General features: G+C 43.4%; 1 protein-coding gene across 5 annotated transcripts in view; it reads right to left on the reverse strand.

Moving 5' to 3' along the window:
- The window catches only part of SRPK2 (SRSF protein kinase 2), a 144,513-nt gene extending 132,631 nt beyond the window's left edge, over positions 1 to 11,882 (reverse strand). The window contains exons 1-2 of one of the 5 annotated variants that reach the window (XM_083819844.1): positions 11,696 to 11,882; positions 11,513 to 11,591 (exon numbers count right to left, since the gene is read on the reverse strand). In XM_083819844.1, coding sequence (XP_083675970.1) covers positions 11,513 to 11,591; positions 11,696 to 11,711 — 95 coding nt within the window. In that variant the 5' untranslated portion in view covers positions 11,712 to 11,882. The remainder of the gene's footprint in view (positions 1 to 11,512; positions 11,592 to 11,695) is intronic. The other 4 variants (XM_083819846.1, XM_083819852.1, XM_083819841.1 and 1 more) reach the window with 4 other exon arrangements.
- Positions 11,883 to 16,149: the final 4,267 nt, after the last annotated feature.

The following is a 16,149-nucleotide window of genomic DNA, read 5'->3' on the forward strand; positions in this document are numbered from 1 at the left end:
TTTTGCTCTGTTCAGGATTAAGAATTGTTTCTCTTCTTGCAGTGTCTGTCTGTGTTCCCAGAAACAGCCCTCCTCTGTAGAGTTTAACAATCATTCAGAATTACACCTTGTTATACTTAATTTGCAGAATTCTTCCACCCACATACTTTTCCTTCTCAGCTGTGACTAAAGCTCCCTGCACAGTCGGTCAAGTCAGTAAAAACTCTAACACAATGCTCCTTCCAAGTACCATGGAATTGCAATCCACAAAGACAAATAATCTTTTGAGGCCGCTAATGCTTAACATGTTCGACTGTGATAATGATCACTTCTCCAGCTACTCCACCACTCCGTCACCAGCATACAGCTCGCTCCCTACAACAAAATCACCTTCTGTTCATCACAGTTACGAGGTCCTGCATCACTAGCCTCCTTTAAAGCAGAAATAAATACAAGTTCATTCATGTTAGCGTATAGTATTCTGTTTCATTTGTCTTGCATAAATAAAGTTGTTTTGCTGTGTACCTTACTTATCTACAGCCTTAGCTGCACTTAACTGGCATTCTTTCAATTACTTTCTACCTGGACTGTAGTAAATTATTTTGCTTATTTTGCCTTATTTTCTTCACGGATTCAGTTCTCTTTCTGCAAGATGCATGACCTCAAACTGTCCGAACGTCTCATGCCAAAGCCAGTAAGTGACCGCTGGCTACTCCTACTCTGGTAGGAGGGAGAAATAAAACCTGCAGTCTTAGGGCACTTTCACAGTCCCCTGCTGAATGACAGCCCGGGCCCAGCCTGGCTCCCTGCCCACAGTTCAGCAGGACAAATCCAGACCAAAGCCTAAGCTTCTGAAGTCGCTCAGAAGGAATTCAGAATTTTACACCAGTCTGAATTTTGCTTTCACAAATGTCTAGGCGGGGAAGTCCTGAATCAAAAGCAGCTCTGTACAGCAAATAGCTGTTTCTTTCTTAAGCCTGCTGGAAGCGGAAGGACCCATCCTGCTCTCCGGACTGCATGCACCCCCTTGAAAGCACAGCTCAATTATGCATTTCCTCCTCTTACCGCAAGCTCGCAGGCAGCCGGTCACAGAATGCAGTCACATGCATCTGCAAGCTCAGAGCAACTACCTAGGAAGCTCTTCTGTAAGTGCTTGGTACAAACCCCTGTGTGCAGCTCAGCCTATGAAGACAGAACAACAACACGTAGAGGTGAGCAGCAGCGGAAGGCAGCAAGCAGACAAGCGAACAATCAAACAGGAGAATTACTGTGGTGAGGGAAGAGAAATCGAAGAAACAGATCAATTAAGAAAAAGAGCCCCAAGAGAGAATTTTCTTTAGACCCATGAATACAAGAAAAATATCATTGTAGAACAATTTGAAAATTAGTAAACAACTGATTTCAATATCAGAATTTAAGATAGAGGTATTGTACTTAGTTCTGGCTCTTATTGCTACAACAACAGAGATATTAAACCTTTTTCCTCAGGGCTAGGAAAATATAATTGACCTTTAACTATGGAGCTCTCCCTTCCATTTTTCAAAACCTGCAAACAAAGCATTGACAATAGCTCAAGGCAATTGAAGCCCTTGATGCTTCATGGAGGAATGGAGGAGACTGACTCCTCCATTTAAATTACTGACTTTTAATTGACCAACCTTAGCTGAGGAAAAACAGCAAGGCACCAATACTATCAAGAAACAGTATCTCACAGAGGTCTGTTCTGCGGTTTGTCTTTAACCAAAAGGTTCAAGATAGGTCGTCTTTAGCATTAACACTCAAAGAGACTGCCCAGAACATGACTTCATTACGCGGGACTCTGAGATCAAAGCCAAAAATATGCCAGCTGGTTTGGTGAACAAAACCAAAACGTGTGGTATTTAACTTTATGCACTGCTTTCATCATAGGATTTCCAAATACGTAGCCTGAATTTAAAACAGTACACACAAGTCAAAAAAGTTTCTGTATTCACAGAAGTTCACTTTGAAACTTAATAGACCATCTTTTTTCAGCCCAAAAGCTTATGCAATGTCTTCCATTAAACACAGAGGCTTTTTCTATCTGCTCCAGCAGATAGAAATTGCTGCAGTTATGCTCTGTAACTTGTGCTTTATTACACCATGCTTCTTTCCAGCCATTTCTCCACGTATATTCTGCATATGATCAGAAGTCCACTCAAATCCAATAGTCCCACAAAGGGAGCTCGTCCTAAAAGGGGAGCTACTACTGGGGTAGAGAAGGGGGCACAGGAGGAAGAATACTCCCAAAGCTCTGCCGCCTTTAAACAGCACCACCCCTCTTACAGCGTGCTGTAACACGACTGCTGAACAGATTAAAAGGGAGAAATGAGAAAGCAAGGGTAAGGGTCATGAAAAAAAGAGTACAGACAGGAAAACCAGGAAGCAAGGGTTATCACTTTAAATATATGAAAGCCAACATTATTTTAAAGGTCTGAATACTGGGAACTGTAAAGACAGGTGGAAAGGCAATTTTTTTGTTGCTTCAAATCTCAGTATCTTTTAAAATGTTTTTAAAAAGTCTAACAAAATAGGGCCCCAATCCCAAAGTCCCAGTAGTAAATTAGAATAGATTTAGTTATTGATTATTAGAATACAGGCTAGATTACAAAGATAAGAGCTGGGCACAATTACAACAAGGGTAATCAAAAAAGGAAATGATTACAAATCTAACTGCTGTATAACAATACTTTCATTAACCATCCCATCCCTTTTTTCTGTACAGGACTGAGACCACCTCACTTGCTTTCCTTAGATACTGGCATAACTTGGGGTACTATCCTTCTGAATCTTTCCTAGCCCTTTTTAAAAGCTATTAAAAATTAACACAACCTTCTCTGACAGTCTTCAGTGAATCATTCCAAGACAAAAAAAAAAAAAAAGGCATGCTGACACTTTTGATACAGTTCTTAAATTCTGAATTCAAATTATTATCTTTGTTTCATATCACACCATCCAGGACAGAAAGCAACTGCCCTCAAAGCTGTACAAAACCAAACAGAACAATTTTAATTGACCAGCTCTTTTCCACAGCATTTCTCTCAATACAATGTGACATGTCACGTAAAAGTCTGTCTCAACCTAGTGTCAGAATTATGAATTATGTTAGATATGGAAAAACAACGACTTTTCACGATCTCACAGCTATACACAATGGTTAAGAAAAGCACAAAATTGTATTTCAGATGATCCCCCCCAATCCTGTGGAAGAAGACACCTCTATCAATAGACTGGACTCACTGTTTATTTCTGAACAGTGAAGAATCTGAGAAAGCTTGAGAGCATTACAAAAATGAGGAGGTACTGCACAGAAGTGTCCTTCAAGGGCAAAGTTTTCTTGTAAGAGCTTTTCTTGCAAGAGCTTTTCTTGCGCAGGCCTATGCCAACAAGCAAAGGGGCACCTGACAGTAAGTTTTAAGTTAGCATTTACATTCTCTTACAGTCCCCGAACACGTCACAATTGATGGGCAGATACAGGACTACCTCAAACTTTGCAGGTGCAAGGTAATTCTCTATAGGAAGCCTTAGAGGTATCCAGGTAGCCTTTGATCAGCTAACAGAATCCACCCAGCCAACACCTACGTGCATGGGAACTCCCTGATAGAGGCTGCTCTTAAAAATACAACTTAGCTGTCACAGTGGCCATAGTACAAAATGATTATTTTGTTTAAGCATAACAAATGCACGAGGAAGCATTAAAATACTTCTGTAATATCCTAACACATCAACTTTCTAGTCTTCATCACATATTTAGATCCAGGCTTCGTTCAAAGGATTAAAATAATAACGCATATAGAATGTAGAAGTTATGTGTACATATATATGGGTGTGGGTGTGTGAACATACACACACACACCATACAGTAGATGATTTTAAAATCTAGTAGTATTTTCACAAGACAAAGCAGGAAAAGGAAGCTAGATAAGGTTTACTGCCTAAAGCTCATTGTCCATCTTAAGCAATTACAGCCAGAGACCAAACCATTTTCATTTTCAGTAGAGATATGGATTTACTCTGTCTTCTTATGGTCCGTAATAAAAAACAGATCGGCACTCTGTGAACACCCTCAGAATAGCCGTGTGCGGCTTCCACTACTGCCCTACAGTTCATTAGTTAACGGAGAAGTCATCCGTGCTGCCTCTAGCTTCTCCCATGGAAAGATGGCAATACTGAAGACTCCAACCCTTGAAAAACAGGAATGGAATTTAAAGCAAAAATCAGTTTTTAAATACGAAATCTTAAGTCTCTTCAGGATAACTAATAAAGTTCACAAGGTATTGTGTCTGTTCCTCTGCAGGACCAGCAGTTCTTCTCTACATGAGGAAACAGAGATAGTTCAATCTAATGCAATGCTTTGATATAATGCTCTCATCATCCCACACTTCTACTGCTTTCATGGAATTCCTAGCTTTGCTAGACACGTTTACTTCTACATCACAAAATACTACAGACAATGCTTGAGACTGAACACTAGCTTTACCTGAGAAAAGTCACACTATAAGACAGCAACAAAGAAGTAGGATATCTAGCACAGCTGTGAGAATGGGTTTCTTTCCAGGTTTTACTTCTGTCCTTTGTCTTGATAATCTACAGCTACCAAAAAGAATCGTTTGTACACCCTCCAGTCTTTTTTCCCTCCCCACACACTAAATCTTCATAATGGTCGAAAAGGATATTTAGGACACGATCAAGAAGCTAAGTAATAAAGGAATTCTTTCTTTCATGTTAACACGTGTGAATTCAATCAGGTTATCCAAAACTAAACACTGGACCAAATCACATTATTTTTGTCAAACCAAATCAAATTTATTATACAGTCTGACATTCTCATTTATTCAGTAAAGATTTCCAATATATATCTTCAAATTGTAGTTTAAAAAAAAATAAAAAAATAAGCCAATAACTTCCAGTCTGTCCTTATTTTGATAACGAAAGGAAGAGAGACATGTTTATATTTCAAATTCCACACCCAGGCCTCGTCCACAAAATTTATTACCACCCTGCTCCGTAGTTAGAGAAGAACAAGTTAAACAAAACAAAAATGCACTGCAGAACAAGCGGCCCTGTCCTTTATCATGAAATAACAGCCCAATAGCTCATCTCAATATGATCTGAAACACAAAATGCAGTCATTTTCCCTCCCCAACCAAGGCAGTCTTGTTCAATAGTGTTGCGCTGAACTTCATTTTTCTATAAGAAGACTGTTATACAATGTTATTTCATCAAATAGAATTACTACAAATGAGGTTAAAGTGCCAGGATGGTTTCTGTAGTCATTGCCTCTTCAGAAAGGCATGACTCTTGACAGATTTTTATGATCAGGTAATTCTTTGATAATAGATGTGCTTATATGACAATCACAGAATGGGTTGGGCTGGAAGGGACCTTAAAGGCCACCCAGTTCCAACCCCCTGCCATGGGCAGGGACACCTCCCACCAGACCAGGTTGCCCAAAGCCCCATCCAGCCTGGCCTTGAACACCTCCAGGGATGGGGCAGCCACAGCTTCTCTGGGCAGCCCGTGCCAGGGCCTCACCAACCTCAGAGTGAAGAATTTCCTCCTAACCTCTCATCTAAACCTCCTTTCATTTAGTTTAAAACCATTCCCCCTTGTCCTGTCATTATTTCATTGATCAAAAAGTTGCTCTCCATCTCTTTTATAAGTCTCCTTTAAGTATTGAAAAGGTGCAATGAGGTCTCCCCAGAGCCTTCTCTTCAGGCTGAACATCCCCAGCTTTCAGCCTTTCTTCACAGGAGAGGTGCTCCAGCCTCTGATCATCTTCGTGGCCCTCCTCGGGACCACTCTAACAGCCCCACATCCTTCTTGTGCTGTGGGCCCCAGACCTGGATGCAGGGCTCCAGGTGGGGCCTCACAAGGGCAGAGCAGAGGGGCACGATCCCCTCCCTCCCCTGCTGGCCACCCCTCTGTTGGTGCAGCCCAGGACGCAGTTGGCCTTCTGGGCTGCAGGCACACACTGCTGGCTCGTGCTGAGCCTTTCATCCACCAGAACCCCCAAGTCCTTCTCTGCAGGGCTGCTCTCAGTGAGTTCTTCTCCCAGTCTGTGCTCATGTCTGGGAGTGCCCCAACCCAGGTGCAGCACCCTGCACTTGGACTTGTTGAACCTCATTAGGTTCATGTAGACCCACTTCTCAAGCTTGCCCAGGTCCCTCTGGATGGCATCCCTTCCTTCTGGGGTATCGACTGCACCACTCAGCTTGCTGTCATCTGAAAACTTGCTGAGGTTGCACTCGATGTGACTGTCTACATCGTTGATAAAGATACCAAACAGCACTGGTCCCAGGACAGACCCCTGAGGGACAAAGCTCGTTACCAGCCTCCACCTGGACACAGAGCCATTGACCACCATTCTCTGGATGCAACCTTCAAGCCAATTCCTTATCCACCAGACGTTCCACCCTTCAAATCCATCCCTCTCCATTTTGGCGATCAGGATGTCATGTGGGACTGTGTCAAAGGCCTCGCAGAAGTCCAGGTAGATGACATTGGTCTAGGTAAATGGTCTTCCCTCGTCAACTGATGTGGTCACTCCATCACAGAAGGCCACCAGACTGGTCAGGCAGGATTTGCCCTTGGCGAAGCCGTGCTGGCTGTCTCAGGTCACCCCCTTGTCCTGTATGTGCCTTGCATTGCTTCCAGGAGGATCTATTCTAGGATCTTTCCAGGCACAGAGGTGAGGCTCACCAGTCTGCAGTTCCCCGGGTCCTCTTTTCTACCCTTTTTAAAATGGGAGTGATGTTTCCCCTTTTCCTGTCACCAGGGACTTCACCTGACTGCCAGGACTTTTTAAGTATGATGGAGAGAGGCTTGGCAGCTCCATCAGCAAGTTCCCTCAGGACCCTGGATGCAGTGCACCAGGCCCCATAGACTTGTACCTGTTCAGTTTCATCAGGTGGTCTTGAACCCGCTCTTCACTTAAAGTGAGAGGGACTCTGCTCCCCCCAGCCTTCACCTAGGGGCTCAGGAAAAATACCTACAGGTTCACAGACAATAACTACTGTCAGTATACAAATCTGCAAGGAGACCTTAGCAGCATATTAGAAATTCTAGAGCCATTTCCATTTCAGAAATTAGGTTGATTTAGAGCTATGTGATATTTTCTTACTATATGACACCAGGAGCTGCCATACGTCAAAATGAATGAACACATGCTACTTTACACTGAAATTTACTTCAGATTCTCTTGGATTCCACAGAAGTCTTTGCTAGCTGTTTTATTATGACATTACAAAGGTGAACATTAGTCTGACTCAGGCATTTAAGCTCAAGCATGTCACAACTCCTACTTAAATTTCTGTAATCAATACATGCAATTATTTACTTCTTTACAAAAGAATTGTTAGTATTATCTCTATACTACTAAAATCAACTTTGTTTCTCTCAGCTGAATCCTTCTCTATGTTGTACTCTTTAAGAGGGTACAATGTTAAGCACCTGAAGCCTACGTACACTGAGTGAGCAAATAACCAAGATAGACAGATGTAGCCTTGTGGTACACACAGCTTAATGAAATCTTAAGAAAAATTGACAGAAATAGGAAAATAAAGCTCTGACTAAAATATTCTTAGCAAGAAGACAAAAGGTTATTGAGAAAGGAGGCAAGAGTAGCAATCCCGTCAACATCACATTTTGAGTAAATACCCCAATCCGATACTGAGAGTGGATTTCTTAAATTGATCCACACTAGGACAGGATAGATATCTAGGATATATAAATAGAAAAAAAGCAAATAAACAAAACACATTTCCCATATACATACCCTTGAGAAAAAAAAGAAAGAGTAAGGTTAGAGGGTTTTCGAAAGTTCTGCAAGCAAAAAATAAATTAAGCCAATGACAGTCACCATAACACTGTGCAAGACGGGTATTTTCTCCTCAAAGACCGACTCTCATTAAGAGAAGGTTGAAAAGCACTGTGCTAGAGAAACATTGACAAGCAAAAGCAGTGGATCATTTTCAGGTACTAAAGTACAACAACGATGTCATATATTCAAAAAAACCTGACAGCTGTGCAACACCTAATGGCCCCAAGAAGCTAGTTATAAAGAATTGCGCAGTAGAGAAATCTGGCACTTCCCAAGTTATCTAAGATACGTATTCCTCACCACTTTAAAGAAGTATCACATGGTCATCATGACCTGTTCAGAAGTACTGATTAAAGACAAAACCAAAAACTCACTCTACAAGGAAACTGAAAAGGTGATCTTAGTCTCTGGACTTAGGCATTTGATGGTTGGACTTGGTAATCTTAAAGGTCTTTTCCAACCTAAAAGATTCTGTGATTTGCACTGAAGCATTCAACACATTAATCGATCCTCTCTCCATACATCCATAAGCCACATGTTATCATCTGGATCTTTTACATGCAAAACTCTATCCTTTAACTTTGGGTAGAAATTTAGAGTAAATGTTTAATACAAAAACATCTTATTGCATATGGCTTCTGTCATATTCATTTACACATGCCTTGTTTTTATTTTGCTCAGCTTTAAGACAGAGATTTGTTCTAGCTGAAGCCAATACTAGTCTGACTAAAACGAAGAGCTTATCATTCAGCTGAATGCAAAACTTAGCCATACCTCAGGGCACCTCTTACTGAACTGGGCTCTACCAGTGCTAAATAAAGGACAATAAACAAGCTTGCCTATCTGTAAGCGAGTTTACCTCTGAACATGGGCATTTGTTGAAAATGCTACTTCACAGACCTCTCTCAACGCAGGTCTCACTTTTAAGGAGAAATAATTCACAGAGGACCGGAACTAACCATTTTGATTAATCTTCTGCCTGACTCAGAAAATACATAAACGGCTTGTACACGCTGCATGAGAGTCCATCTATTATTACCAAAAGCAAATGCTAACCATTATTTTTAAATAGCGAAATATTATTCTTTTTCAGTAGTGTGGGTGACTGAATGCGAAGTGAGGCCATACCAACTGTATTTTATTATTACATACAATTTTAGATACAGTCTTGATCCAAGACAAAGTGTTTTCGCTTCAGAACGTGAGTCATTTACCTTCTACTTTCTTGTTTTTCCCACCTATTACCAAAGTAATCCGGATTCACCTCCACCAGTTCTCACCACTGACTTAAGGGGGTCAACGCTGAGCAGTCCCAGGATTGATCTCGCAGCCTTGCATGGCAATCAAGGTCATAACAGACAAAAAGCTATTCAGCGTCAAAGAGCACTGTAATTTCTTCTTCTTCTTCTTGTGTCATCATCCTAATACTATTCAAACAAAAGCCTGCAAGTAAGTTACAATGCGATGTAGCTCTCCCAGCCAATTCTAGAAGAGGAATCCTGCAGTTCCTTTGAAGCACATTGTTACCAGCAACAATGGAAGTTGCTCTATAAAGCTACAACCCAACAGAGAAGAGCGTTAAAAAAAAAAAAAAAAAAAAGGCAGCTTTGGATTCAAAATTGAGTCACAATTAAGTAATTCACTACTTGGAAGTTACGTTACAGAATTTCTGCCCCCCAGATATCAACATTTTCATTCACATGATGCGCGCCACAGACACCGTACAGCTCTAACACACTGGTATGTGCTGTAACAGCTGGACTAAAAGAAAGGCTAAGAACTGGAAAAAATAGACACTTCTGATGAGATTTCTTTTCTGAAATAACGCTCACCATTCGCTTTACATTGGGGGCCTAAACCACGTATTTCACTCTATACAGGGAGACTTTAAATCTTGCAAGGAGTTTCCCAAGAAGCATAAAACGGAGTAGGAGGTCTCAATACCACACATGTGGTTTGAAGAGAAAAGAAAGCAAACACAGCAGAAAAGAAATGACGGCTCCGATGTCTACCACAGCAAAACCACCGTTTCCCGAGGCAACTGAACAGATTGGGCCACTGCATCTGGAAATGCCGACTCAGTATGGCAAATGGCCAGCTCCTGACTGCGCACCCTGACTTAACGGTGGCCAGTTTCTTCAAACATAAAAAGAGTACCAGCTCTGTGCTTACTGAGAGTGTCTGTGAAAGGAAACTTTTGACAGACTCATTCAGCAAGACATCCCACTGCAGCCCTGGTTTAAAAAAAAAATGTAATAGTAATCATTAAACACTATGATCTAACTAGAACAAAAAGTTATTAATAATTTGCTGGTTAAGACTCTACGAAAGCTACAAAAAACTAGAGGTTTTTATAGGAACCTAGAGTTTCTGTAAAATTTGACACGTTTCTGTTTTCAAAGTGGTAAAATAAAACCACGTAACGTTACAAACTGACTTTCAGAAAGGTTTCGGGAAACAATAGAACCAACCCAATCATATTGTATATATTGTGCCCAAGATTTATTTCCATTGCAATAATTCCAACTCCATGCAACCACAAGCGTAACGTGGCATCTGTACAACACTGGAGAAAAGAGCAGTAGCAGAACAGGGTGCAGACGACATTTAACTGTTAGAGCCTGACAACCACTGCCACAGAATTTCATCCTGCGCTGGTTCCACCTGTCTCACAAGGAGAAAGGAAGCTCACTTATGGTAACTAAAAAAAGTAAATTAATACCAGGATCAGGTGGAGGCTTTTGTGTCTTCCTATAGAAATCAAAAAGAAAAGGACCTTCCCCTTGAATTACTTTCTATAACACGTAGCCATACCTTTACGCCATCACATACACATGCTTATCGATTACACCTAGCTACGTTATTTTCTGTAACATGTAGCCATACCTTTATCCCGTCACTTACACGTGCTCATCAGTTACATCCAGCTCCCCTGGTCTAAAGACGGGGCAATCAGCACAAGAGGGGAGCGCGGGGCATCGGGACGCGTGTTTGCCCGGCGGAACAAAGTAGGACCCCCAAGGGACAAACACAAAGCCGAGAGGCTAGGTCACGCTTCCTCAGCCACCAGTAAGGTCTCACTGAACCAAACGCAGTTCGAGTTAACGCAAGAAGCACGTAACGCTGTGAGGAGCAAAACTAAAGCAGGGAAAACTCCAAAGCTGCCTTATCCCAGGAAGGGCTCCTAGGAAAGAGGTGCCCGAGCGGGAGCACGACAGAGACGTGCGTAAGCTTAAAAACAGGTATCGGAGAGCGAGAACGGACGGAAAACGCGAAGACAGGAGGGCAAAACACGACGATTTCTGTCAGTACCCGCAACAGGCACTTAAATTAAATAAAACACGGACAGCCCACGGCGGCTGGACCCGGCTGGGGCGAGGGAAGGGGCCGTGAGGAGGCGGCAGGGGCAGGCAGGGGGCTGCTCGCAGCCGGGCGGTGCGGGGCAGATGGCGGAACACAAGGCACGGCAGGAGGAAGGGCACCGCCGGGGGGGGCTCGGAGAGAGCCAGGCGGCGGCGGCGGTGCCCCGGGAGGGCTCGGCCCCCGGAGGGCCGGGCGACAAGGGCAGGCCGGGCCCGGAGCCGCGGAGGGGTTGGGGACGGGGCTGAGGGGACGGGGCGGCGCCGCGATGGCCGTTACGGGGCGCAGCCGAACGGTGGGAGGAGGCAGGGAACGGGGGGTCCCCGTACTCACTTCTTGTGGGGCGGCTTGTCCCTCCTGCCCGCCGCCGCCGGCTGCTTGGGCCGCCGCCTGCGGGCCTGCAGGGCCAGCACTGCGGGGAGGAGAGAAGAACAACCGGGACACGGCGTTAGCAGCGGCTGCCCTGCCACCCCCCTCCCCCCCCCCCAAAAAAAAACCCATCTCCCGCTGCGGTACCTTTGCGCGAGTTCATCGCCCCGCGCCGCACGCTCCGGCCGGACTCGAACCCGGGTCCTCACCGCTCCGCCGCGCCCTGCCTTGCCCTGCCCTGCCCTGCCCCTGCCGCGTCCCCGCACCGGGCACCGGCCGGCAGCAGCGGCACCCCCGCCCCGCCCGGCTCCGCGCCGACACCCAGTGCGCAGGCGCAGGCGCTGGCGGCGGGGCCGGGGCCGGAAAGGCGGGGGCGGGGCGGCGGCAGGTGGCGGCGGGAGCGCACCTGAGGCGAGGAGAGGGGTCGGTGCCTGCTGCCCGCTCGGCCCCTCGGCGGCAGCCTGTTGGGCTCCGCTTTGCTTGTTGTTTATTAATTATTATTGTTATTGAGGGGTGCGCCCCGCACTGTGATGCTGTAAACTTTGTGGCAGTTTATTCTAATAAAGAATTGTTTCGTAGAATCATTAATAAAGACCTCCAATATCGTCTGGTGCAACCGCCCCTACCACCAGTATCACCTGTTAAACCACGTCCCTAAGCACCACCTAAGTATTTGTGTGAAATCTGGTGCTCATTCCACAGATCGCCATGCACGCGGTTCTGAGGGATTTCAGGGAAGGGACGGCAGAGGCAGGCAAGGTGCGGGGCTCCCTGAGCTCAGAAAGAGGCAGCTCTGCCCTCCACCAGCAGCCACCTCCAGGGGCCCACCCTTGGGTGTCCCTGAGGGGGTTTGTTCAGCTTGGGGAGCCAAGTGAAGCCGCCCAAACACCACCCTCATCGTCCCTTTGCTGCTCCGTGCTCGGGGTCATGGCAAGGGAAGGATGAGAGGAGCCCAGCGGCCCTGGAAGCACCCTTCTGCCTCCCCAGCAGCTGCCCGGGGCTAGGTCAGCCTCAGCTTACCGGGAACTGCGGGGTCAGGTGCCAGAAGCAATTAACCTCATGACACAAATCCAGGGAAATTAGATTTCCTTAATTGTGATTCTCACTAAGTTATTTGCCACGACTGACAATTCTGTACAAGTTTTTCTTCTTCCCGCAGACCATGATAGTAACGTGGTGTCACGGTGGCCACGAAGCCAGGTCCTGTTTGGGTATGGCCTAGTTCTGACCTGTTGAAAGCTGTCATCTATTTCTGCTGTGCATAGCATGCCTCAATTTTTGACACTTGTTATGACTTTGAAATTTTGTGTAGTCACAATTTCTAATTATGCTCGATGCAGAACATGATCTGGGTCAGACTGAGAACTCCAGTATGAGCGTGAGGCTTGTCTCGCCTCTCTTTTATCTTTGCGTGGGACTGGAATTCAAAGGCATAATAACAAAAGATAACAGCAGATGGTCACTAAATTTCAAGACAGACCTGCCTCCCTAAATGGCAAGCCAAAGAATCCACAAGGATGAAGATCTAGAAGGAGCTGTGGTCAAGGTCTTGTGAGAGTGAAGGGAAGCAATAATCACTAGTCGTAAGGAATTGGATCATAGAGATTTCAACTAGACAGAAAACTGAATCCGTAGTTGTGGTTAGTTCAGCTTGGAAATGGGACAGGAACAGAAATACAAAGCTAGACAACTCAGAGAGGACATACCACAATGTGTAATACATTTTCATCTGGCTAGGGAGCCTGGTGAACAGAAAACAATAGGACCATGAAGTTTCTAAACTCCAACTCTCCTCTGCCAACATGAGGCACCACAGCTGCATTTCTAAATCAACACATTTTCTGTTTTCCATCCTCCATGGAAAAAAAAAAAACAAAACACCCCACATTTCCATGTTGGTATGTTACTCATCTGGCTGGACTGGAATTTTGAAGTCTTTCTGCCTAGAAAGTATAGGTGCATGAAAATTAAAAATAGTTGAATGTAAGAAAGAAAATTACATATCTACCCTTTGTTTTTAGGCTAATTTTAATTTCATTGGTTCAGTTGTGCCCTTGCATGAATACTTGTGCCTGTACAGACAATGGTAGAAACTAGCAGCTGATGATGGAGAAATGGTGAGACTTTATTTATTTTCAGTGGCAGAGCTGGCTTAAAGTTGTCTTTTGGGTTTGTCTGTAAAGCAGAAATCATATTAGGGTCCCAATCATCTTTTCAGCTACTCATGTGCAATTCTATTTACTTCAGTGGGAGATTTATATGTAGAACTGATTGGAGAATTGGGTCTTAGATGACTGCAGTGAGCTTTGCTTACATCAGGAGGGTTACAAATTCACCAAATCTGGAGTCAGGAAGGAATTTTCCTCATGAGTATAATGTCAGCAACATAATCAGGGCTTGGGAACAATTTGTTAGTGAACAGAGAAGGAATTATGTTAGTACCAGGTGAGTGTACTCCACCCAGTCAGTATCTTTCTTTCAATGAGCACATATTTTTTGACTGTATTCTTCCTGATTTTTGTGGTGATTTTTTTTTTCCTGAAAAGCTGCTTGGATAATGCTCACGCAGAAGTGAAAAAAGTCCACTGAGACTCTGCATGTGTGTATAGAGAGGATTACCATGTACAATTAACTAAACTGAAGAGTAAATTAAGGTAACTAGAGGCTAAACATATTTCAGGAAAAAAATATATATTTCTCGGACTCTTGAGAATCTAACTCCATGAGAACCCAAGCTGCAAGTGAAAATTAAAAAATAAAAAATTAAAAAAAATGCAGAAATAATTCATGGCACATGGATTGCCCGGATTATGTCTGTTTGAATCCACTCATTTCAGTGAAATTCTCCATCTTCATTTCAATATGTCTTATTGTATGCAACTTATCTTTTACAAAAATAAATGATGAGTAAAGAGGGAAGACCGGAAATCAAAAGAAGATGTTTGTAAAATCAATAAACAACATGAAGAACAGTGGACTAGGTCAGAATGCAACTGTTTCTGGCTGCCTCTCTTTGAACATAATACCGGAACAGGTGCCTGTTCTATTACAAGGATTACTGCAGACCTCATTCACAGTGGGGAAGGGCACCATGAGATTTAGGTAATATGACCTTCACAAAAAGGAGGAACGTCAGATTTAGGTGATCTCGGGTGCAAACATCAGGGGAAGGAAAGGAGAAAATAACATTATGGAATGATATTTTACTTCTTTATAATGTTGTTTGGACCAAACATCTGAAACCCCACCGATGTTTGGTTTGTTTCCACCCAGCTTCGACATATCCCACTTACACAAGAAGACATTAACTTTTCAGGCATGAATGGAATACATTTGTACAGAATAAAAAGCAATCTAGCAGCAATCCTGTAAGTATGATAGTCTGCTTTCTGAGAATAATTCACAACTCTTCCCTGAGCAGAGGGATGTTGGAAGCTTTTGCCCTAATTTCTGTACCAATTCCTTTCAGCTTTATGTTTCCCAGTGTGTGATAGTGTGCTCTCTGAATTGCACTTTCTCAGAAATTAGGATATTAGCTAATTGCATGCTGCTTTTGCACGGAATGGAACAGACAAGAAATATCACATAAGGCAAAGGGAGAAAAAAAACGTTGAGTGGTGGAGAGTTCTTATTAATATGCAAGTCCAGCCTTCTCATCCTCTCGCCTTTCATGTTTGTCTCTTGTTCCGTCAGTTCCCACCCCCATTCCACATTTCTTTAAGTATGATGCACTAGTGTGTGCATACTAACAATGAGTCCGTCCTCTTGTTCACTTAAAGAATTTTCTGGCTGCCAACGCACTTTTTTTTCCCCTCAAGGATTTAAACAAAGCAAAGAGAACAATTCTCTGCTTGGTTTTGAGCAACAGAGACAAAGATAGGAAGTATTTACCAACAGCAACTAATAAAGTGTGTTTGTTTTTAAAGGCAGGAGGACTGTTGGCTCATCACAGCTTGAGTATAACTTCAGTTAACAAGAGGAGCAATGAACACATTAAACAAGAAGAGCAGAACTGTTATCTTGGAAATGTAACTGGAGGAAAATATAGCAGGAAGCAAGTGTTGGAATTTCCAGAAAACAAAACAAACCAGAAGGTCAGAAATTCCTGAATTCACATTCCTGGCTCATTCACTGATTCATTGTGTTCTTCCTAAAGCAAATTACATGACTCATCTGATTTCATTTTCATCTACAAAATGGTATAGTATATGCCAGCAGCACAGAGTTAACATTGGTAGAGAAATCTTGTTTATCAAGTACATTGGGATTAATAATAAAAGAAGAAAGATACCAAGTTCAAAGCAGACTGGCTTAACACCGATTTGACATCAAATTAAAAACTTACCTGTGCCCAGAAATAGCTGCATCAACCCAGATATGCATTGTACTAGTGTAAAATAGGGCATGAACTGGCATGACTTAACTCAGACCTGAAAGAGGATTAAAATAGACTGGGGCAATGTTTTTATGATAACATTTCTTCTGTGTTTAGTCAATGTAGTGTCAAAGTACCCAGATTTCTGGAATCACTCACCGAGTCTTTCCTTTCTCCTTTACTTCCAGCAGGCTCCTGAACACTCTTTCAGTAAAACTTCCTCCTG

The sequence above is a fragment of the Anser anser genome (genome assembly GCF_964211835.1).
Source record: "Anser anser genome assembly, chromosome: 1".
Lineage (NCBI taxonomy): Eukaryota > Metazoa > Chordata > Aves > Anseriformes > Anatidae > Anser > Anser anser.